General features: G+C 39.8%; 1 protein-coding gene across 7 annotated transcripts in view; it reads right to left on the reverse strand.

The window, feature by feature from the left end:
* Window positions 1-24,398, reverse strand: part of LOC145341013 (eukaryotic translation initiation factor 4 gamma 1-like) — a 134,707-nt gene extending 110,309 nt beyond the window's left edge. For 2 of the 7 annotated variants that reach the window (XM_080185704.1, XM_080185700.1), the window contains exons 1-6: window positions 24,280-24,398; window positions 23,994-24,142; window positions 13,490-13,636; window positions 5,887-6,000; window positions 5,700-5,789; window positions 3,532-3,564 (exon numbers count right to left, since the gene is read on the reverse strand). In XM_080185704.1, the coding sequence (XP_080041830.1) occupies window positions 3,532-3,564; window positions 5,700-5,789; window positions 5,887-5,958 (195 nt within the window). In that variant the 5' untranslated portion in view covers window positions 5,959-6,000; window positions 13,490-13,636; window positions 23,994-24,142; window positions 24,280-24,398. Of the gene's footprint in view, window positions 1-3,159; window positions 3,275-3,531; window positions 3,565-5,699; window positions 5,790-5,886; window positions 6,001-7,041; window positions 7,142-9,717; window positions 9,793-13,489; window positions 13,637-22,787; window positions 22,924-23,993; window positions 24,143-24,279 lie in introns of those variants that run through there. The other 5 variants (XM_080185701.1, XM_080185702.1, XM_080185705.1 and 2 more) reach the window with 5 other exon arrangements.
* Between the last annotated feature and the right edge of the window lie 1,791 nt (window positions 24,399-26,189).

Genomic DNA, 26,189 nt, shown 5'->3' on the forward strand with positions numbered 1-26,189 from the left:
CGTCATGTTGCAACTGTACACTACTCTAGTGCGGCCGCACTTGGAGTACTGTGTGCAGTTCTGGTCCCCGCATTACAAGAAGGATGTGGAGGCGTTGGAGAGGGTGCAGAGGAGGTTTACTAGGATGTTGCCTGGTATGGTGGGGAGGTCCTATGAGGAGAGACTGAGGGATTTAGGGTTGTTTTCGTTGGAAAGAAGGCGGCTAAGAGGGGATCTTATTGAAACATATAAGATGATTAGAGGTTTAGATAGGGTGGATAGTGATAGCCTTTTTCCTCGGATGGAGAAAGCTAGCACGAGGGGGCATGGCTTTAAATTAAGGGGGGGTAGCTACAGGACGGATGTCAGGGGTAGGTTCTTTACCCAGCGGGTGGTGAGGGATTGGAATGCCCTGCCTGCTGCAGTTGTAAATGCGTCTAGTTTGGGGGCGTTTAAGAGATCTCTGGATAGGTTTATGGACGAAAAGGGATTGGTATAGGCTAGTGGGTCATTGTTTTTGTAACTGGTCGGCGCAACATCGTGGGCCGAAGGGCCTGTTCTGCGCTGTAATGTTCTATGTTCTATCCCAAAGAATGAACACCAAGAGTAAAAAAATTATGCATCTTTTAAAATGTTAATGAAGGCTAAAAACTTAAACATTTTACTATTTCTAAATAAGAGATTTAGACAAATTTCCATTAACTGAAAGTTTAGATGTATTACTGAGTACTAAGCAATAAAAGTCTCTCTCTATCCTATGACTGGACATTTTCAAAACCTTGATTAACCATTCTCTCAAACCACTGAACATAAATATATTTACGTCTACCAGATGTCAAGGTCTCAAGTGAAAATGGAAAAGCTAGAACCAAAATTTGCAACTGCAACAGCTCTTTAAAAAAAATCACTTTTGGCTTCCAGAGATACCAAACAGCACATCAACAGTAGGGCAGGACTACCATAAACCTGAGAGTGTTGATAAAATTTTGAGTTAAACCTGAAGCATTTTTAAGAATTCATAAACACTGCAAGTTATTGCTACATTACAAAATCAACATGCAGCATGACATTTACTTTTCAGTGCAAATTTGCTTCAAGTTACCATACTTATGCTGCCAGGTTAGTATGCATCAGTTAATGTTTTCTTCCACAGCTGCTAGGTATCAAAACATTCCCCAAGATTGCTTTCCCTACTGTGATGTCTATGAATCACAAGTATGCCAAGACTCAGTGCCACAAATAGAACATGGAATACTCAAATCTCAAACAGTTGCATGCCTAAATTTATTTCAAACAAAATGACTTCGAATGCACAAACAACTCGTCTCTTGAAATCTCAAATCAAAGTCCAAGTTCCAGTCATCTTTTACTCGTGCCTTTTTGACTCAGTGTCCAAAAATAGTTAGCACCAAAGAAAAATCCCATCAGTATCACTCACTTACTGGAAAAGTATGATTTTCTTTAAAACAAGAAAAAGCAATTGACAGTGCTTACGTTACTTAAAGCAAGCTGTTTTGTTTTCTACTGACTGTCAATTTTCTCAAACATAGCCCATAATGTAGAACTGCATAAGACAGTGCCCACCACACTTCAGAATATATTCAGTAAAACACATTTTAATTTGTTTATATTATTCTCTTAAACTAATGTGACAGAATAGTTAAATGTTACACACACACGTTCCAAAATGAATCAATTCTATTAAGACACTGAAAATTCACAATTTCAAACTTCAATTTTATTAAATGAATTCAAGATGTATTCTTGAAATGGCCATTTATCTGAACAACTATCTTTCACTAAAAATGCAGTAACAAAAGGTGCAACAACAAAAAGGTGTGTCGCTATGGTCTGGGACAAAATCTTCTAGCTTTACTGACTACAAATAACCATGAGCCTATTGTTGCAGACCCTAATGATACATGGCTAACGTATATACTTCCGTACAAGGTGAGCCAAGAAAAAGGCAACTTTATACCTTTTTCCCTCCCTCCACCCACAAATATTCAACTTGACAAACTCCACATTTTATAATTCTATGAACCATACATCCAGAAACATATTTTTCCACCAATTTCCAATTCAATATCCAGAATCGTTTATAGTTACTTGCCTCTTCAAAGTGATATTTTTATAGCATCTTTCCATGCCAACGTGGAGTCCTGGCTCCCAATGCTGATATAAACTCTTTTCTATTCTGATCATTCTGGGTTGCTACAGATTTTAAATCTGCTGTAGGCTCTTGGGCTTCAGTCACCATGAGAAAGATTTTCCATAGAGATACCCAGCAAAAGCTATACGGACACAATATATCTGATCACACAAACATAAGGCACTTTCTAGAGGCCAAGCAAACAAGTGGAAAAATTGACTGCAATTGCAGTAAGCAGCTTATATCAAATGATGGCCTGGGATTTGAACCAATTATTTTATTTTTGTTCTACAACTGTCCACTTGTCCGAGTGCACGTGCCTCCAAATCTTAAGCTGGTAGATTCACGCTGCACTTCAAAACTTCAGTGCATAATCTACACCAAGACACTAGCAGAACAACACTGAGCGAGTGGTGCAGAATATGTACCATGCTTTCATTGAGCCTGGTCCAAATGACAGTAAAGGTCTCAAGTACCACTCAAAAAATGGCAGGATTCTGGCCTGTTGTCCTCCATCAATGAACAACAGATCTACTGATCATCGAACCAAATGCTGCTGCATTTTCCTACATAATTTGTAACAAAGCACCTTAGGATGCAAGTGATGCAGTGACATGCAACATAAATCAAAGTTCTTATTTGCAAAGTGGCAGAGAAATGAAGCATCAGTTAATAGGAATGCACTCTACAGTTCCAGCACTGTTATTTAAATAGTAGTTTTCCAAACATTAATCCAGACTCTGTTGACTTTTAAATCCCAAATAGTTCAGAAGAATAGCTTGAGGAAAAGCAGATTTTAAATCAGCAAGAGCCAGGACAGAACTTGGGAGGAAGAGGTGCCGATTACATTTTGCACTGCTGGAGGATCAGAGTGCATTTCTACACTCAGCTACTCCAGTGCTGTTATATTTAAATGACTTTTCCTCCTGACTCCCTACTTCAGTCTAAGCACCAACTGCTGATTTTAAATTTGTAGACTGCCCGACAAGATCGATGAAAAGAAATCAGCAGCAGGAGCCAGGACTCACGTTGAGAGGGTGAGTTGCCATTTAAGTATCATCTCACTGGAGGGCTGAACAACAGCTGTCAGCAATGCGCTCATATGGTGGTGCAGCTGCTGGATCCATCTTTCTAGAAATTGCTCTGCGAGGAAGAAATCTGAATGAGGGCATCACCCAAGTACGACTTTTATTCCTAAAGTCCTGCCAACAACCACCTCCCCTTCCACTTTTCAGCAGGAATATAAATGTCTCATCTTAAGTATATACAATAAGCAAAAGGAGATGGAATTGAAATCCAGACATGCACTGAAAGCCATATTTTAAATCTTAGCATGTAAATTTACATGGAATTGCATGAAGTAGTATGCAATTACATGCAGTCTGTTAATTGGTTAGTACCTGCTGATGTAAAGCTCGAGGACCTGCAGCAAACTAGGAAAGTAAGAAATAAAAGTCAAATTTAAGATTAGTCAGGTAGGCTCGATACACAGAAAAACATTTACAAGCTTCTCAGGTTCGCCTGTTAATCCTGAAAGTTTCAATACTAATGATTTTGCAAGATTGTAGGAAAGAGAAACTGTAAATTTCAAAAATCAAACGTCCAGTTTTCTCACATCCAGTTAACAAATGCTCATATGGAAATGCCATACCTTTGTACACACTTCCATTAACCAATTTAACGCAGAATGCATTTATTATCTTTGTGCTGGATAGAATGACCAACTTCTTCCTCGTGACCTAGCCATCTATGCAGAATGATCAGCAGAAAGTCAATAACTTAAATGAACCTAACACTGAGCTAATTATTCCCACCCTTCAAGTTAATGACCATATTCCGAAAATCTAAAACAAGATTTTTAATCACATTGTGTCTTTTTGCTCAGTCAACAAACAAATATTGTTGTACAGTTTACAGGCAATAACAGCTGGCCTAGCAACGTGTTGAAAATGGCAGCTTTCCTTTGGCGTTTAATACACAAGTAGATGTGACAAAAAAAAATCAAATGTCTATTTTGACTAGGGAACAAATGCTATTTCACTGCTAACCAGTAACACAACGCTTTGGACTGGTTTTCTTTCTCTGCAGTCAGGTCTTATGTGCTCACATATCAATCACATTGATATAAAAGCTCTTGTTGTTTCTCCCCAATCAGAACTGAGGGGTTCCCTTTTCATTCATCTTTCTTCTACACCTTTCTATTTTTTTCATGAAACTAACCAGATCTGTTAACTCAGATAATGAATGCACCCACCTAATACACCATTTATTCACTAGATTCAAAATATGCTAATCTCAGCATTAGCCCTAGAATTGTCTTGACACCCCCAGCAAGAATAGATGTCAAAACAAAAGAATCAGCCACTGTTCTTTATTCGGGGTTATCTGGCAGTTCCCACTAGGGTGGCAGGCAGAGATCAGTCTTTCCATGTATATATAAAGAACACCATCTTACGTGAAAAGGCTGGGCCAGCTATTATGCATCTGTAACTTGAAGCATATCAACACTCAAAGACAGAATTAAGAATGGCTATTTGAACAAAATACTGTCGAGGGGTAAGAACTATTAATCTAAATCTTAACATTCAGAAGAACTGGGATGGAAATGAAAAATGAAGTCGATCAAGAGGATAAGTAATTATTGCACACTAATCAACTTTTACATTAGTGACAACTTACCCAAAATGTATAGATATACTGGCACTTCAAGTTGCCTAAGATAATGTGAATTATAGTAACTGGAGTAATACTTCAGTATGGACCTCAACATTAGATTGATCTCCCTTCTACGGAACTTACAAGAAACGCTACCATTGAGTATGCCCAAGGAGAATGGAGTTTGGACAATTTCAATTAAGCCATAGTATATAAAAAAAATGTGATAATTTAGTAGGATTTTGGATAGTAAGCAGTTATAGTAACATGTGCTTTAAAGTACATGGCTACTGAGAACAGTAGCCAACAAATAACCTTTTAACAGCCATGTACTGATAACTGATGCTTAAAAAGTGGTTTAAATGCCACAACGTTTGACAATCATTTCCCTTTTAATCAATACTGAAGCTTCAAAATCTAAACTGGCAGAAGGAGTATAGGTAATCTCACCCAGTGATTAAATCATCAACTTGGATTACACCAAACAATCCCAACCCAGTTGGCATGCACAGCCTTTAATCAGTTCTCTGCTGGATAAGCATGGAGACGTTTAGAAAGACTGGGTACAGAAGTGTCATACCATAACAATGTCAGCCTCTCGGTTGCCGATACAGACTACAGCATTAGACAAGTCACAAAACACTACAGACCGTTCTCAATTCAAGCTGAAGGGATCCAAATATAAAAGCAATTAAGTATGCAGTGGGATGAGAGTTTATTCAAAAACAATTAAGCTAAAATTAAATCAAATTTCTGAAGATTTCATAATCTAGGACTGACTCTGTATAGTAAGCTGACCGAAACTAGTCAATTGCAGAAATATGGCAACAATTCAAGAGTACATATTTTAAGAGTTACAGAACGTTCACAATCAGTTTTGCTGCTAATCTTTCCAATCAGAAACCTATCTTACCTGCCGTGGTTGTGGTTGAGTGTTCATTTGTGGAGTTTGCTGTGGTGCAAAGACTACTGGAGCTGTTGTCTGGCCAGAGGGATAGGCAGTCTAAAAACAGTGACAAATCAGGTTAATTTTGGGAGGCATTGACAGTCAACTAACAACACCCTTTTATCAGCAAAAAGAAAAAGCAGCTTTTATTCACCTGAGAAATTCCAGAAGGGGAGGGATGTGGGGCAGCTGGAGGTCCTCCAATGGGTTGGGGCCCTTTATTCATTTCATGTGGCACAGCATGTGGAGCCGCTACTCGTTGTGAAATCTACAAAGACAAGACAAAGCTGTAATACTGATAACATATCTGGATTTACAATTAAAAGAAAGAAAAGAATAAAGAACCTGATTAGGCCTAGCAATCAGTTCAAGCTACAAATGGGTTTGCTTTTCATAAAACAAGTAAAGGGTCAAAATCCTGCCAGTTCAAGAGTCACTGACCAACAATTGTTCAAAATAAACAAACATTCATCTTGAACAGTATTCAAGGTTTGACTTTCAAATTCTTTTCCTTTTTTTGCAACTTCCAGTTCATCAATTTATCTAAAGTGGAAAGACAGACATTTCAAATAGTCTACATCAGGTAAGGAAACAAATGTACAATGGTGGCCTTACTGTAAAGATTTCCCTACAATAGTGACCCCATTTTGAACTTGTGATAAAGGAAGTTAATGGACCAATGGAGCCACTATCAAAAACAAAAATGGATTAAAAGGAGCACATGGACAGGATAACATATTCCACTGTTGAATAACTAAAAATTCCAGGTTTACACAACATCCAGATTTGTATAAAAATGAACGTGCCCAGCACGATTGATTAATTTCATTGTTTTCTGAGCTCTTTCCCTGCCCCCAAAACAAAAATAAACAATTTGTCTCGGATGGGTTCACACGATTAGAAAACTAACTATTATAAAAAGTCATCAACTGACACTTATCCTGTATTAATACAGGACTTGAGAATTTGTAATGATTTTTCTATTTCAATAACATACAATCACGTGGGTCACTCGGGACTCCTAATTCAGGGTTCAGTTAAAATTAAAATTATCTTGCCAGGGCAGGAAGAAAAACATGGGAGAAAAAAAAAATGAGAATAATTGCTCATGCACATATGTATAATATTCAAGCAATCCTTTCAAACTTCTTCAATACAAAGAAATAAAACTAATTTTTAAATTAATATTTTTCAGTAAAATTCAAAATGGGACACTACTGTAATGGAAAGCACATTATATCATTACCCAGAGCCTTAACCTTATTCCATTCAAAATGGAAGTGAATGCAGTGTTCAGTGTGGAACTTACCCACACAGACCAAAAGTTCCCATCCCTGATCTGTACTCAGTTAGCTGACGTCAACTGAGGTGGCAGCTGAAGTGCTACAATTGGCCTCAGCACTCCTGAACTAGGGAAGTCGAGAGAAAAAAAGAAATCAGCTCAGCTAAATACTCCTGTTCTTGATCGCTATCCAGTGACCACTGCTAGAAAATACACGTTTGGAGGATGGACTCAGCTTTGATACACCCAATTGTCAAGTAATATCCTTGCTCATACAGTCCCGCTATAGACCCCAGGAAATGCCATGTGACCTTCATACTAGGACAGATACAGACTTAGTGGTGACATTCCAGTGAAACAGCCTGCTGGCTCATCTATGAAGTCACAAGGGTAAGACACTAGAGAGCAGCCCACACTTATGGAACCAAATGTCACATGCAGGCAACTGCATGACCAATGAACTATTCGTATTGAAAAAGTTAAAATGGCAATTTAAGTTGATGAAGCGGGTGGGTGGGAATACACTTAACAAGGGAAAATGCAGTCAGAATACTGCAGTTTTTAACATGGTTTCATTGCTTTCAGGATACGTCAAAGTTTCTTTGTGCAATACTAATGGAGGGGTTGATTCCTGTGCTATTAAAGAAGTTTGTATAAATTTTCCAGTTTTAAAAAATTCATTCACAGGATTTAGGCATCACTGGCTAAGCCAGCATTTACTGCCCACCCATAACTCAGCAAGATGGTGAAGATGGGCCACCTTTCTGGACCACAACAGTATCCTGTGCTATGAGGAAAGGGAGTTCCAGGATTTTGACTCAGTAACAGTGAAGGAACAATAGTATAGCTCCAAGTCTGTATTACTGTGTGGCTTGCAAAAAACTTGCAGATGGTGTTCCCACGCATCTGCTGCTACTGTCAATCTACATGGTAAGCAGTTGGGAGGTGCTGTCAGAAGAGCTTGATAAGTTGCTGCAGTGCAACTTGTAAATGGTACACATCGCGGCCACTGTGCATCGGTGGTGGAGACAGTGAATGTTTAAGGTGGTGGGTTAGGTGCTATTCAAGTGGGCTGTTTTGTCATGGATGGTGTTGTCAGAGCTGCACTCATCCAGGTAAATTGAAATAATCCATTACACTTCATGCGCTTTGGGAAGTCAGGAAGCGATTACTTGTCACAGAATTCCCAGCCTCTGACTTGTTCTTGTGGCTACAGTATTTGTATGCCTGATCCAATTCAGTTTCTAGTCAATGGTAATTCCCCAGAATGTTGATAGTGGGGGATTCAGCAATGGTTATGCCATTGAATGTCATGGAGAGATGCTTTGATTCTCTCTTGTTGGAGATGGTCATTGCCAACAGCTGCTTTAGTCATACAAAACAAATTATTTTGGTAGCAGCAGTGTAAGTAGTATACAATTACACACACCTACACAGTAGCCATTTCAATAGTTTAGTATTGTTGTGATCTTTTCCCTTTTTTTGTTGCAACCCCTCCAAACCTGCACTTTCTACTTACTTTCCCTTTGGCTTATTTTGGATCATACATGGCTATATTCGTTACAGCTTCCACTGCTGCAATGCAATACAGAGGGTAATTCAGCTATGTTCATTACACTTTAAGTCAATACCAGGTCTCTTTTCTAGCATAATACTTCTGATGACTATTTTCCCCAATAAGTCTATCAAACATGTCTGACAAAGACTGAATATCCTAACAGAATTAAATCAATAAACTTGCAGTAATGTTTGTACAAAGATAACAACTTTAGCTTCATCCCAGAATCAGAATGTTTAAAACAATACATGAAAATCAAATAAAATTTCCACATTAAACTGAATATGGATTCTGCAATGATTAAACCCACTTTAATATCATAAAAAAAAGGGTTTAATTAGGAAAATTTATTTGAACTGAACAGTTTAAATAAGTGGTCACTACAGGCTTCAAAGACTAATGCTAAAACAAATTGATATGTATCATTAGTACCCCGCTGCTTGGAACTTGAATCAGTATCAGTCACTCATCATTTGCAATTAACTGCTATGTGAAGGGAAAAAAATGAAGTTGTCAGAAATTACAAGAAAAGTCCACCAGAACTACAGTGTACTGACAATTATATATCCAAGTTTAACCCCAATTCTGAAAGTCATCTTCAATGAGAATATAATTACTGTATTAATTGCAACATTATACATAAATACCAGAGAGCTTTTGAAAAACTAGTGCAGCTGTGATGATCAAACAACATGCACTAGATTACTACAATTTCAACAAGACTAATTTAACCATCATTTTGCATTTTGACTCCGTAGGATGCACTATTCCCTCCAGCTGCCAACTAAAGTCAGGCCCCAGCAAAAACAGAGCTACGGGTCTAGACAAGTTTCAGTTCTCCCTTCCAAGAGGGAGGTACCCACCATCCCCTGACAGCACCCGCACTAACATGTCAGGGACAAGAATCAAAAAGAGAATCAGATTCAAACTGGAACTCCATTACACCTTTAAAAAGTTGCCATTTTTAGAACCAGAAGCTAAATACTTTGTTTTATTAGCGTCCAAAACATTAGAACTGAAAGTTTTAAAAGTTGAAAGGCTGCAGAACTACTGAAATTATGGTGCCATTAATATTTAGACCCTTTTTATTTAAATGTAGTTCTTCCAAATGACTAATCACAAAGCCATAATAGAAGTGTACATACTGTGTGAAAGGTCCTACAAAAGGAGGTTGTGTAAAGAGTTATTCCGTGTTTGTCAGTGTTGATTCTCTGGCAATTCTGTCAAGTCAATAGTAAAAAGAAAATCTCACATTTCAAGACATTGGTGCAGCATCAAAAAATGCATTCCATATATTATGCATTATCCAATGCTGAATGTTTAATAGTCAAATTGCAAATTTGAATCCAGATCCCATCAAGGTGTCTTTATAAACCTATTTGTACAAAAAAAACATAGGTTCCTAGCACCACATTGCACGAGACAGGCTTGTCCAACCAAGTCCAATCTCAATCAAGCAGTCTACCCAAATTGCACATCATTGTAATTCCCTATCCCTGTTCAACCATCAACTAATTGGAAGTTTGAGTCCCAGAGAAAGATGATGGTCCAGAAAAATTAACTACATTTCCTCTCCACAGATGCACCAAAACAAGTAACTCCAGTGTTTTATTTAGGATCTCCAGCATCTGCAGTATTTTGTTTTTAACCATTTAGTAAAGTCTTATACAGTATTTAGAAGTGCAATGACATCTACATGTAGATGTTTGTAAGGCTTCAAAACCACGCAAGCCAAATGGCACAGGGTTCACTGTCCCTTGACATTCAATTACCATTATTGAAGTGCCCAATATCAATCCACTGACCAGAGAAATCACATGGGATCAGCCACATACATACAAGAGCAAGTGAGGGTTGGGAATTCTGTGGCAAGTAATTTAGCACCAGAATCTGCAAAGTTTTTCAACCATTCAGAAGGCACGAGTTACAGAGGGGGAATACTCTTCACTAGGTTGGATGAATATAGCTCCAACAGTACTCAGGAAGCTCAATGCCATCCAAGACAAAGCTTGATCAGTATCCCATCTTAAGTATTCATGACCTGTGCCGTGACAGTCTTGTGCCATCCACAAGATGCACTGCAACAACTCAGCCAGCCTTTGACAACACTTTCCAAACCCACAACCTTTACCATCTAGAAGGACAAGGGCAGCAGATGTATGGAAGCACCATCTCCAAATCACATGCAATCCTGACTTGGAAATGTACTGCTGCTCCTTTAATGTCACTGCTTCAAAATATTGGAATAGCCCTAAACAGCATTGTGAGTGCACCTGAACCACATGACTACAGCAGAGATATTCAGACAGCATTAATTAACATAATCAACAACATACCAAACTTTTAGTATGAACATGAAGCTAAACTTGTAAAAGAAAATCCAAGTCAATGGCATGTCACTCTCAGATTTCCAGCCCATTCATCGCTGACATGTAATCAGCTGTTATACGTCACAAATTGTTTGAATGCAGCATGAATCAGCATTAGCTGCTTGCACTGCTTCCTTTTCATTTTTGACATTTCCTCCGAAAAGGCCAATTTCTATACTAATTTCACATGGATCATTAACATGAGTTTCCCCAATCTTGAGAACATTCTCTACTCATCTTCTGAAAAAGCATGATAAATGTTCAAAATGAATTAAAACTCATTATAAGGAATATAATTGCTAGATGATCTTTGGCACAAATAAATAAACTTTGCATTTACAAAATGGTATGGTTGCTTTGCCCAATAAAGACCTCAGCCAATTTGCACAGTACAAGGTCCCATGAACAAATAAATGATTGACAGTGTTTTATTTCTAACAATGATTAAGAGGAATGTTGGTCAGGACTCCTCATGCATCTTTAAATGGTACAATATGATCATCAGCTCATTTATGATGGGCCTCGGTTCAACATTTCTCCAACAGCAGATTCTCTCCATACTGCGTTGCCAACCTAAAACTTTCACATTTAAATTCAGTGGGCCTAAAACTTGAAACCTGCAATCCAACACAAGAGGTGAAAGTGCGACAATCTTGATACTTGTGAAATTAATTTTCTCCTGTTAAAAAAAAATCAGTTGTCCTATGCTCTCCTACAATCCTGCATGCAAAGGAAAACAAAGGTAGCAAGTAACAATGGCACACCTCTGCATCTTTTTCAGGCAGGGTGAGAATTCACAACACCCATGCAGAACAATAGCTGTTCCAATCACGAGTCCATACAAAATTTCTCCACGCATCTGAAAGTTCAGCGACCAGAAATGGTTATGAACCACATGTTCTTAAAAGAAAAACAACCGACTGGGAAGTGACAAGTGAGACACTTGGGATACAGCTTTAAATAGTGTCATTCCAGAGGCCAAGTAGTGGGTTGACTTGTACGGCTTGTTTTCTTTTTAGTTTTGACCTTTTTTTTAAACAAATAAATCACTGATATTAACATCAAATCCCATTTTAAACAAAATACCAACCTAGGACACAGGGACAGTAACCATTGCTGCATGCTAAGAACCTGCATTAGAAAGTCATTTCACATATGGAAATTGGATTCAAACAAGTTTAAATTTGGTGAGACACAGATTAGAACACTGAAAGGTTCTACTATGCTCACACCTCTAGGTGTCAGCATTAATCTCCAAATCAGAAGGTGGCAGATTTAAGTCCTACACCACTGGAGGATATTAAAAAGCATTCAAGGCTGACACTCCCTCGACTGCTGCAGAAAGTTGCTGTCTTTTGGACACCATGTTAAATTTATGCCCTACCTGCCCTCACAGGTGAAGGTGAAAGGTCCTATAGCACTATTTTGAAAAGGAGAATTACCCCAGTGTCCTGGTTAATACTTATCCTTCAATTGACATAATTTTAAAAAATGTTTAATTGCTATTTGAGTTGTTGTTGCATTTCCTGCACTATACATTCAAATAATTGGCTGCAAAGCAATTTGGAATATCCTGTGGGTTGAAAGTCACTAAATAAATGCAAGTCTTCCTATTCCCAATTCTTGCTCAGTATCCTTTAACAATGAATTAAGAACAAGAATTAGGAATAGAAAGGAAAGCATTTTAATGCCTTTCAAAGCCACAAGAGGTTCCAAAGTGTTTTACTAGGAAACACAGCAAATTCCCTCATTTCTTCAACAGTAACAAGATCACAGAGTACAAATAGTTCCTGTGCATCTCTTAACTTAACAGTGGCACCACCTAGGAACAGGCAGCACTCTCCATACAACTACAATTAATGCATGAAAGAACAAGTACAAATGACTTTTCCATGCTAACAGAATGGTGTCAGCTCCTATGCAGGTCAAAGTTAAGAATCAGATTGTTGAGTCATTTGCTAAACACTAACACAGTTAGCAAATCTTGAGGTCGAAAGGTAGAGGATAACTGGACCAGGCTGAGCACAGGGTGACACACTGTATCACCAACCGGGACAAGTAATGAATCACTGATTAAATAGGACAGCAACAAGAATTAACTGAAATCAGCCGAAGGGTGGTGAATAGCAGACCATGCAACAATCAGGAATCACAGCAGTGAGCACATAATTCTTTCAGGCAGAGATGAAGGAAAGCGTTATCATGCTGCTGAGTGTAATTGGCAATCCAGTGACTACTGCCAGATGTGAAAAGTGATGCAGATAAATTTCACTTCATCTTACTGGAGAGGCATATTCAAAATCTGCCTTACAATCACTTCTGCTTGCAATGCTGGAATGGCGAATGTGAGAGTAACACATCACACAATAAAGCTCTAACATAATTCCACCTACAGGCAAAACTGGTATTACAGGCAATGCACTGGGTTTGTCCATAGGGACAGTCATTACATTTTTTAATTAAATGCATATATGTATCAAATTTAATACATACAAATAAAAACAATAATTAACAACATAAAGATGATGATCTTTGTTAAAATACTTACATCTGATAATTCAATAATGGATCAGCTGCAATGCTGGGCAATACGTGTTCCCTATAAAGTAGTAATCCCGCTCTAAATTGTTCCTACAAGTCAGCAGTCTTTCCATTAGAAGTCATGAGGAATTAATCCATAGCTGAGTAAATGTTCCTATTAAACAAACATTACTATTAACATGGTGCAATTAATTGGCATGTACTGGTTTTATGTGACCACATATTCCACATTAACATCTAACATAAATACAGTACATCAGGAAATAAATGTAAAAACTACAATTTCTTGAGACCACAAAGCTAGGTCAACACACTACGTTTAAGATAGTTAGGACGAGTGTTTGTTAAAATTGAAAAAATTAGTTTTTTTTAAACTGTGATTCTGCCAAATAGACTTGTTAAAATTAAATTTGCACTATCACCAATTCAAAGTTTTTAAAGTTTCTTTATTAGTCACAAGTAAGCTTATACTGCAATGAAGTTACTGTGAAAATCCCCTAGACACCACACTCCGACACCTGTTGGGTCCACTGAGGGAGTATTTAGGCCAATGCACCTAACCAACATGTCTTTTGGACTGTGGAAGGAAACAGGAGCACCCATAGGGAACCCACACAGACACAGGGAGAACATGCAGACTCCGTACAGACAGTGACCCAAGCTAAGAATTGAATTCTGACCCCTGGTGCTGTGAGGCGGCAGTGCTAACCACTGTGCTGTCATGTCACCATTTTGAATCCAAGCATGCAGTAAATTGTAGCTGTGAACTTGAATCCACCTGCAGTGTCTGATCCAGTTTCCTGAACAGCACGTGGTAGTTACATGTGACTAGTACACCATGCAAATTGATGGTAAGACCATTTGTAAAAAAGTGCACTTTAAGCAATACTACTCATTAACCCCTATTGATAGTCAATTAAAATTCAAAATCCAGCTCTGTAGCAATTTCATGTATTCATTGCCAAAAGAAAATACAGTAAAAAGTCTGACAACACCAGGTTTCAGTCCAACCAATTTATTTGATAGTAAACTCACTAGCTTTCGGGTTAGGGGCTAACCTGAAAGCTAGTGAGTTTACTATCAAATAAATCGGTTGGACTGAAACCTGGTGTTGTCAGACTTTTTACTGTATTTACCCCAGTCCAATGCCGGCATATCCACATCAAAAGAAAATACAGCAGTCCACCACTTACGTTTAATATAAGTTGGAAACATTGTACAAAAGTTCACTCGAAGCTTATAAAACAATTGTAAAGTAAAGCTTGTTTCGAATATTATGTCAGATCAAGTGAATTAGTCCTCATTGATAATTGGGCATTGCATGCCAGGGAGCCAAATTATTTGTACTGTCATGAACCACGTCACATTTAATAGGTGCTACTATTTTGCAAAGTAATTAAAAAATTTAACACACAAGCTTAATCCATGAAGGTCCAGCACAAGTTATACTCTATATCAAAAAGAAGTTGAACAAAAATAATAGCGCATCTGTGCTGTAATATTAAATCATAAATGTATTTCTGTTGCAACATCAGAATAGCTTAAAAAGTGTACCAGTATAGCTTGTTACATATAACATTATCCATTGTTTATTTCTGCAGGTTTGGATTTACTTACAAGTATAAAGAGCTCCAGGTGAATAACTAATCAGTAAGTACCTACAGGGCATTTCTACAACAGCTGCTATAAAGGAAACCAGGTAGACCTCATGGGATCCAGCTACCAGGGTCTTGAATCCCAGAAGCAACAGAAATCATTGGGAAATGAAAATGCACGTTCACTAGAGGCCAGAAACTACATGCATACAATTTGAAACAACTTGCAAAGAAACAAAGCCCATACACAGTTGATGCCAAAGGACTAGAGGCATTGCTTGTATATTAATACAATTAGCCATTACTACACAAAACAAGTGCTACAAGCTGTGACCAAATTAATTAAAGGTGCAGCTGTCAAATAATCAATAGTAAACACAACTTATTTGTGCCTCGGCTGTTGTTTCAATGCAGAGGTGGGAGAGGAGGAGGAAGAATAGACATAGAAACATGCAAGAAAAAGACAGGAAAATATATCATGTGGTCTTGTCTTTCTTATACAATTGTGATAAGTTATGTATCATATTCAAGAGACTCCTTACCACCCAGGTACCATATAGTCACTTGGGAGACATGAAAACAGACTCAAAGAAGCTGGAAAATGTGTCTCCACTCTAGGCAATCTAAACTGTTCCAGCAGAAAATACTGCAGCTGATTCTCCATTTAAAATGAAAACTGCACTGAAAAAACACTTTGAATCTTTTGATGTCACTGGAATATCTAAATTCAGGTTTCTAACGCAATGACTCTATATTATCTGAGAATGAAGAAGCAACCATTTTGTCAGGTGGTCACCTGTTTTGGAGGGGAGGTGGGGTTAGTCTTTTAGGAAACGATAAGTACTGATATTCAAAGCTTTAGCCTACATGGCCCTGAATCAGTTGGTTCAAAGTTTCCTTTTTTTCCTACTCCCAGTTTCAACCACTGTACAGATCAGCAATGTGACGTGCTTGATTAACAAAAAGAACTCACCTCTGAAAAACACATCAGCAGAACAGGTAATCTGCTGGCAGAACTCATTTTTTTGTCATATAATTGGACAGCAAAAGACTGGTGAATCGACATGACATTTGTATTCCCAACAGCACTTTTCCCTCAGTCGGGACTCAAGACAAGTGCAAACAGAGGGAGCTATGTGGGAAGTGCACAAAAATTTTGTACATGAAAACTGACAACTACGTCAACACTGCTTCAGAGGCCATATAACATTCAACAGTGGCCAGGTATGATCCAGAGCCTAGACATAACCATTGTATTATTTTGAAACGTATAATACCTTTGTCCTTTCCTCAGATTGAAAATAACTGATTATACTGTACCAGACAACTGGTTGCACTATGTTCCCATATTTTGTCCTCCAATAATTAACTGAAATACAGAAGCTTGTCAAAAGCCAAGCAGTCCAGAATGCACTATATAACTATCAGAAGCTACCAAAAGCTTAGTGCGCAAATGAACTGCCTGGTGAGGCACAATGACAGACCAGAAAATCTCCACCTGTTTTTGCTGAGACAGCTGATTTCAGTCAGGGCATAAAACTGCATAAATTAATTTTTAAGAGGGGCAATAGAAAAAAAATCCAAGCAGAGTTCCCACTCCTGTTCACTACCACCAAGTTCAAATACACAGTTTGAGGGTCAGGAAATGATCAAGCTCAGCAACAATTCTGCTCAACATGTGAAAAGTGACAGTAACAAACACCAAATTAACCAAGTTGACAGAGGGTTGCATAGCTCCCCTTTCGCTGAAGTTTGGCACCTTGAGAATTTCTTTCCAAGTAAGTTATGTTTGCTAATGTTGTATAGTTTCAGTGCACTATATTTTATCATGAAATACATCTAGCAGCTTGGTGTCATCAGGTGGTGATCAGTTTTAAGGTGACACATGGAACTACTGTTAACGATGTCTATGTGGAGTTTGCACGTTCTCCTCGTGTCTGCGTGGGTTTCCTCCAGGTGCTCCAGTTTCCTCCCACATTCCAAAGATGTGCAGTTATGTTAAAATTGCCCCTTAGTGTCCTGGGATGTGTAGGTTAGAGGGATTAGCAGGTAAACGTGTAGGGATAAGAGGATAGGGCCTGGATGGGATTGTGGTCGGTGCTGACTCGATGGGCCTGTTTCTGCACTGTAGGGTTCTATGATCAGGATAGTGTTAAACTTCAAAAGGACATTCATAGGCTCAGACGGGGCCTACAAATGGCAGTTGAATTTTAACACTAAGAATTGTGAAGTGATTCATTTTGGTGGGAAGGAGGAGAAACAGTAACTAAATAGCGCAATCCTAAAGCTGGTGCTAAAACAGGGTGTTTATGTGCACGATAGTTGAAGGCAGCAAGGCAGATTGAGAAAGCGGTTCATAAAGCACGCAGGATCCTGGGCTTAAAGGGCAGAGTATAAAAGCAAGTTATGATAACCCTGCATAAGACAACAGTTGGACCTCATCTGGAGTACTGTATCCAGTTTTGGGCATCGTACATAGGAAGGACATTACGGTATTAGGGAGTATACAGGAAGATTTGAGAATGGTTCCAAGGATGAGGGAAATCACTTGCATAGATTGGATTGTCCATCTTGGAAAAGAGAAGATAAACAGCCGATTTATTAAGGTGTTCAAATATGAGTAACGGAGTAAATGGGAAGAAATAAAGACAGTTCACTCGGTTGATCCTGAATATGGAGGGATTATTTTATGAGGGGAGTTTAATTAGGTTGGGCCTGTACTCATTGGCGTTTAGAAGAATGAGGTGACCTTATTGATACATCTAGGATTCTCAGGCAACTTGACAGGGTGGATGCTCAGTGAATGTTTCCTCTCGTGGAGACTTCAGAGCTAGAGAGCATAATCTCAGAATAAGCAGCTACCCATTTCAAAGAGATGAGGATTTGCTTCACTCAGAGGGTAGTGAATTTGTGGAATTCTTGACCGCAGAGCTGTGGAGGCTGGGTCGTTAAGTATGTTCAAGGCTGAGATTGATTTTTAAATCGGTAAGGAAATCAAGGGTAATAGAGGTAAGGCAGGAAAGTGGAGTTGAGGACTATATTGGATCAGCCATGATTTAACTCAGTGAATGGTGAAGTAGACTCATTGGGCCCAATGGCCTACCTCTGCTGGTCTAAATTGCTCCTCTGGCAGAAGGAGCAAGAACCAGAAGACACAGAGTTAAGGCAATTGGCAAAAGAATAACAGGAACACAAGAAAAACTTGTTTAGCAGGTGGTTCAGATCTGCAACATGTTGCTCAAGAGCATGTGAAGTAAATTCAACTGAAGCCCTCCAAAGAGAATTGGTAATTATCTGCAAGAGAAACAGTCTATGGGATTATGGGGAAAAGATGGGCAACTCAGAGGGTCAGCATGGATATGATCAGCTTAATGGCCTCCTTGTGCTGTGACCATTCTATAATTCTGAGGATTTTATTATTCTTTTGCAGGCTGTGAGCATCACTGGTTAGATTAGCATTTATTGCCCTCAAAGTGGTGGTGAGCCATCTTCTTCAACCACTGATGTCCACGTGGTGTAAATATACCCACAGTGATGTTAGAAAGGGAATGTTCTCGGTAAAGTTAACATGCACTTATTGAACAAGGCTCAACCATAACCACTAGATGGAGCACTATAACTGGAAGAAAACTTGCAAACTCACTCCCATCCTACTCTAGTGTAAATCTTGTTGGCAAAATCAGTCACATGGAGCATTGTACACTATGCAATTTAGATCATCCCACATCGCAGTTGAAATGTTTTAACAGAGAAAAATAAATTGACAAAGGAAAAAAGGCTCTTGTGCCAAACAATAAAATTTAAAATTCACTGGATATGTTATACTATGCCTCCAGAACAATTTTCCCACCATCAAATTTAAGATCAGTTCACGTCAAATCAGGTCATTAAGTTTTCCATTAAGCAAAGATGAAATCCCATAATTAGCACATTCACATGACTGATGCACAAAATAACAGTGTTTAGCCTATTTTCAAGTTTGATTAAATTGTGCAAATACCAAATTATTTACATCGCAAGGCTATGATATACTCAAAATTCAAGATTGCTAAAATGGAAGCAATATAATCTCCAAGAGTGCTGCCTCAGCTGTAATATTGTGTACAATTGTAAACGACATTTCAGGACGGATGTCAAGGTCTTGAAGAAAGCAGGGAAGGTTAACCAGGATAATACTTGAGATGAGAAACTTCTGTTATTTGGAAAGATTGGAGGGGCTAGGAATGTTTCCTGAAAGCAGAGGGATGAGTGAAGACCTAAAAGAGGTGTTCCAAATTATACAGGGTTCCCAACTTGCTCCATTTCCTCTGGAAAGTGGGTCATGGATTTAAAATAACTGTCAAAAAAGTGGCAAAATTTTCTCAGCATTAAGATCTGGAGCACATGACAACTTGCATTCACACAGGACCTTTAGCATAATAAAATGTTCCAAGGCACTTCACAGGGGCATTATAATACGACTCCAAGCCAGGAGAGGAGATATTAGGGCAAAAGACCAAAAGCCTTTTTTTTTTAAAGAAAGAATGCCTTAAAGGAAGAAAGTAGAGTAGAGAGGCAAGAAGGTTGAGGAAGGGAATCCCAAAGTTCAGAACATAGGCAACAAGACAGTGGGGAATGCAATTAAAATTGTGGATATTCAAGAACCAGAATGAGAGAATTCAGATATCTCAGATGATTGTGGGGCTGGAGATTACAGGGATAGGGAAAAGAGAAGCCATGGAGGAATTTGAAAACAAGGATGACAATTTTAAAATCAAGACTTGGCTTGACAGGGAGCCAATATAAGTCAGCGAACAAGGGTGATAAGTGAACAGGACTTGGTGCAAGTTCAGACATGGGCAGAATTTTGGATGACCTTACATTTAGAGGGTAGAGTTTGGGAGATCAGCCATAATTTATCTGGAATGGTCAAATCTAGCAGAAACAAAAGCAAGACTGAAGGATTCAGCAGCAAATGAGCTGAAGCAGGAGTTGGAAGACATCACAGAGGTGGAAATAGGCAGTCTTAGTGATGGCATTGATGTATCAGAAGCTCATCCTGGGGTCAAATATCACTCAAAGATTGAAAATAGTCTGAATTTATCTAATACAGTTGCTAGGGTAAAAGATGGAGTCAATAGACAGTGAACAAATTTGGAAACTGAAAACTAAGGTTTCAATCTTACTAATATTTAATTGGAGGAAATTTCTGCTCATCCAGTACTGGTTGTCGAATAAGTAACGTAACAATTTAGAAACAGTCAAGAGATGGCGGTGAGGTAAAGTTAGATTTCATCAGTATACTTGTGAAAATTAACCCTTGCCTCTATGATTATTGCATTGGGACAGTGTGTAAATGAGATATAAGAGAGGGTCTAGAGTAGATCCTCAGGGGGCAGTAAGGTAACAAGGCAGGAGCAAGAAGAGAAACCACTGCAAGTGGCACTCTCACTCTGGTTAGATAGACAGGAGTGGAACTAGGGCAGAGTAGTTGTCATTGTTTCCTTTGATAAATGCTGTTTCAGTACTGTGGCAAAACTGGAAATCTGAAATCTCAAAATTGAAGATCTGGGAAAGAGGTGCACTGATTTGGGAGGAAACTACCTGAAGCAAATTCCATGGGAACTAGATATGCACTTAGAAGATTAGTTTACAGGGTTATGGAATAAATTAGACAGCTCTTGCAAATAGCTTATATAAGTTCAACTGATAAAGGTTTTCTTCTATCGTCCAATATTCAACAGATTCAATATTAAATATGAATTGATTGAGAGCTTGATGTGATTATGACTTTATGCTCAATGTTAAAAGCTAGAAAGACAAACATTACTAACAATGCTGTATCTCCTAATTACATAGAATTAGCAATTCTTTGAACCATCACAATGCAAGTATACAACTCGCATTAAAACTCAAAGCCAACTTAACCTATCAATGGAGTTTTAAATCATGCCAAAAGAAACACTATTTTGTTTCAAACTATATTCAGATTGAGTCTATACACAAAAGTATTTTACACCAAGATTATGCAATTCACATCCAATTTAACGTAGTTCATTCTACTAATACAGGAAAAAATTGAACAAATGCAGAGACCATAATTTCTGCTAAACTTCAGCTCAAAAAATTAAAAAGCCACACAGTCAACGCACTTGAAACAGAATGTTAACGCCATTAACTACATCTTGCCAAACCACTAATAACTGTGGCTGAATCACTTAAACTTTCCTCAACAAATTACCACAGGGTCTTTAACTAGATTATGTTACTGAGTAGCAATGCAAATCAAACTTATTCCTAGGACTTTGACATAGATGCAAAATAGATTTGTGCTACTAGCCACATGAAATGCAAAGGATTTAAAAAAATGTCACAACTTCCAAGATGTCACATCTACATGTAATGCTTTCATAACACCCAAAACTTACGAGCAATCATACAGATTATCGAACTGCACTGTAAAGCCATCCAAATAATCAAGTTCATTATAAGGTGGCTTATTTTACTCACATTCATCCCTCCAAATGAATTTATACCAGATTAAAACAATTGCTACAGCTGTACATTAGGTATGACCATCTAAATATTGCCCAAATATCTCAATTTAGTCAGTTGTCCACATTTTTGTGGCCTAAATTTTCTTGGTATGATGCAGGAGATCAGCGTACATTAAGTCTGATTTTTAAAAAAATTATAGGCAAGTTTTTACCCCAAAATATAAGGCCACATTAACTGCATTTCAATATTGACACAGTTCCATAGCCAACAATCTAACAACCGAGCTAACCAAAGTTGGTTTTTGGATTATGTTTAGTCATTTCCAATCTTCCCTATACAGTTGAGAAATTGCCATCCAAAATCGTTCTGATTACACCAACGCATATAACTTATCAAAACAGAAAAGACGCCTGTAATAATGACTTATAGTTATAGATACGATCAGTTATTGCTATTTCTCTGCCGGACACATTCTCTCAAGCATACGCTATCAGACGATTAGTAGACCTTACAGCCTGTTACTGCAGTGCAGAGAGAAACCCACAAATTGTAATGAACATCAAAACCACACCCACTGCCAGGGAGCAGCACTGAGCCCATGTGGACTATGCCGATAAATTAACAAGCCTATGAACATGCATCGACATTTGCCGCATGCTTTCAATTCATGCAATTTTGTAACATATGGGAAGTATTTTAAATCTATACACATTCGCACCCTCATTTTTATACACAATATATCAATACCGAATCAAACATACAATATTCATTTCAAACTTTAAACATGAAATGATACATGCCCAATTCGATGGCATTTTAATTACTAAATTCCGCCTGATAACTTCCTAGAACTATTTTCCATTAGTTTTTTTTACACCGAATGCGCCTCAATATTAGTATATTGAACTATTTCAGCGCCAGTGTCAGGAGGGCCGAATTCAAATCATTTTGAGCGAAACTTTGCAATAATTCGCAACACAGGACGTTATGAAACTACATCAGCGATTTATTACATATCCTGCTATCAGTAAAAAGACATTTCAGCTAATAAATTAACATGGGTTGACTTCCTTGTTCTGCGCTTCGAAATTAAGTTGTCTCAAACGAATATAACAGATCATCCCCTGATCGACCCGAAAACACATTTAAGACTTCAAAAGTGAAGAAAAGAAATCGGAAGATTTAAAAACAAAGGAACGAGAACTCTCCAAAGCTCGGCATGCGTGTCCTTACATAATATTAGTTTTTAAGAAAGTTCTGCCCATAAATTTGTCCTTGTCCTTCCCGAGTAACACACCGTTTCGCCAAGACTCAAGGTTGCTACTACTTGTTAAAAACGCATTTCCCAAAAATGTTTAAAACTTTATTACACTTCCGCTCAGAAGAAAAAACCCCGAGCCCTGACTTTTTAAAAAAATGAGTCGGGTCACATGGTGATCTTTCTCCAGCGCTGTGAGAATATCTATATATAGTTAAAGATGATGGGAGAGTTTGCAGCAGTGGGATAGTGTGTGTATGTGCGCGCTGAGAGAGCCGGCTCGGTGTGGGGAGGAGGTGACAGTGTGACTCACTCACTTTGCGCCATGCCTCTCGGACCCAACCACCAGCTGCACATGGTTCCTCTTTTACCGGCTTTTTTTTTCCCTCCTCCCTCCAGTAGCACAAACGTGTCAGTTTTAGGCTCAGGCTGCAAACGCAGCAACTCCCAACAGCTGCCACACACACACACATCGGGGGGGGTGGTAAATAATCATACTAATATCTCATAGTAGTTAAAACACTGAGTTCACTTTCTTACCACCACCACCCCCCCCCCCACACACACACACACACACATTCCCCTTTCCAGGGTTACATTCCACCTTCAACAGTTCCCATATGTTCCCCCCCCCCCCACCTCTGTACAACCCACACCGAAAGACACGAGTTTAGAGCCGACTCTTGTTTCAATCTGACCCTTCCTTCCCTCCCCCCACCACATACACACACAAAAAAAATATAAAACTTCCAACCTGAGACTTTAGCAGGAGAAGCTGGGGCCTCCTCTGCACCGGCCTGAGAAGGCCTGATCTTAACTTCACCCTACCCAGGAGCAGGGCCAGAGAGCAGCGGGGGGGGAGGCCCCCCAGCTAAGGCTGTGTGGGCCTTCTCTCTCTCTCTCCCTCCACCGGCTGGGGTAGGAGCCGATCATGCCAGGGAATCAGGCACAGAGATACCGAGGCCTCACTCTGCCTTCTTCTCTCTCACCTCCACCCCCCCTCCTCCTCCTCCCATTTCAGTGAGGGGCCTGGGGGAGAGGGACACACAGAGAGAGAGAGAGACTCCCTCCTGTAAGCACCGACACCCCCCACCACCCTCCCTCCCCTTGGCCTAAACCCGCAACCCACCCACCCCTCCCTCCTTCTCAGCAAAGCACCGCGTCCGTCCGGTCGCCCTTACCCGGGAGGGAAAAAGAGGCTCCTTCCTCCTCAAGGTGTGTGAAATGTTGTTTTTTTTGTGTGTGTGTGGGGAGGGTCGGGAGGAGGAGGAGGAGGATGGGGAGAGGAGGTTGTTTTTTTTTCCCGGTTCCTTCCTCCCTTCTTCGGTTCCTGCGGATCAGAGAGAGAGAAAAAAATAAAAGAGAGAAGTCAGGTGGGTCGGGGCCGGTCAGCGGCGAGTGTTTGCAGCAGCCTCCATGCCGAGGATGGAGACGGATAATGAAAGGCGGCCCCCAGTAATGGCGTACCTTCGTCCTCAGTCCGCACAGCCGGACGATCGGCTACTTTCGGGGATTTCCGCCTCTGGGGTTCCGGAAAGGACACGTGATACTGCCGGGGAGAGGGCAGCAGCAGCAGCTCTTCGCTCCTAATGACAAGCAGCAACACCGATTATTGTTACCGGCCTCTACATACACAGCGCAGAAGCGCTGCCTGATCACATTCATACATACATACATATATATTTTATAAACTCACCCCAAAGTTCAACACACAAGATCTGGCTTCCAAACAGTTGACGAGCTTTTCTCAAGAAATATCTCCCTCCCTCCGCCCACCCACTCCCAGAGTACTTCACCTCCAATCAATCACACCAAAGAGCAATGAAATTAAGAGCTTTTTGCCACACAGGCTACTCCACGTTCCCAAGTAACCAAAGCAGGCAGACTCTTGCTCAAGTCTTGGTGCCAGGTTTGTGCCTACTGACTCAGGTGGAAAGTTTGTGCTTATAAATTCTGTTGGAAGTTCTATGCCTATAAATTTAGGTGGAAGGTCCATGCCTACCAGCTCAGGTGGGAGGTCCATGCCTACCAGCTCAGGTGGGAGGTCCATGCCTACCAACTCAGGTGGGGGGTCTATGCCTACCAACTCAGGTGGAGGGTCCGTGCCCACCAACTCAGGTGGGAGGTCCGTGCCTACCAACTCAGGTGGGAGGTCTGTGCTTACCAACTCAGGTGGGAGGTCTGTGCTTACCAACTCAGGTGGGAGGTCCGTGCCTACCAACTCAGGTGGGAGGTCCGTGCTTACCAACTCAGGTGGGAGGTCTGTGCCTCCCAACTCAGATGGAAGGTATGTGTCTACCAACTCAGGTGGAAGGTCCATGTCTACTAGCTCAGGTGGAAGATCCATGTCTACCAACTCAGGTGGAAGTTCTGTGCCTACCAACTCAGGTGGAAGGTCCGTGCCTACCAACTCAGGTGGAAGGTCTGTGCCTACCAACCTAGGTGGAAGGTCTGTGCCTACCAGCTCAGGTGGAAGGCTCATGCCTACCAGTTCAGATGGGAGATCCCTGCTTACCAGTTCAGGCAGAATGTCCATGCCTACCAACTCAGGTGGAAGGTCCGTGCCTACCAACTCAGGTTGAAGACCTGTACCTCCCAACTCAAGTTGTTGATAGTGGCATTTAAGGGGCATCTAGATAAATACATGAATAGGGGATGGATAGACGGATACAGACTCCATAAGTGCATACTGTTTTAGTTTGGGCAAACATCATGATCAACACAGGCTTGGAGAGCCAAAGGGCCTGTTCCTGTGCTGTACTATTCTTAGTTCTTTGTCTACCGCTCCAGGTGGAAGGCCTGTGCCTATAAACTCAGGTGGAAGGTCTGTGCTTACAGACTCTGGTGGAAAGGTTAATTATCAAACCAGCTAAGCTAATATGAACAAATACACATTTCTGAAAGTTTTAAAATGCACACTATCACACAAAATATAACATATGCATACTTCATTTCCAAAGTCCCTTGGGGCACGCAATAATTGTGAGTTGAGAGGGTGGGAAGGCAAACCGTTTCCAAGTCAGTAGGAGATGTGTGACACAAATTGTTTCTCCTTTTTCTCTACAGACAGGACTCCTAACTTGTCTTTACCCTAATGATAGAGATGAGATGAGATTGGGATGTGACATGTGAGGATTTACAGGTGTAAAAGTCTACATACCACTGTTGTATAAAACAATATATTAGATTAAAGATGCATGGCACTCCCACCCCACCCGCTCGACCTCATACAGAGTACTTTAGAATCAAAATGCATTGGAAAATATTTTCTTTCACAGCTCAATTTTTCAAACAGCTCAGCAACCTTTGTAGCAAAACCTGTGTGATACAATATAGCCACTGTGAGCCATTCAATAAGTTTACTGTGAAAATCCCCT

This window comes from Carcharhinus amblyrhynchos, chromosome 3 (genome assembly GCF_965287045.1).
Source record: "Carcharhinus amblyrhynchos chromosome 3, sCarAmb.v2.hapA, whole genome shotgun sequence".
In the NCBI taxonomy this organism is placed as follows: Eukaryota; Metazoa; Chordata; class Chondrichthyes; order Carcharhiniformes; family Carcharhinidae; genus Carcharhinus; species Carcharhinus amblyrhynchos.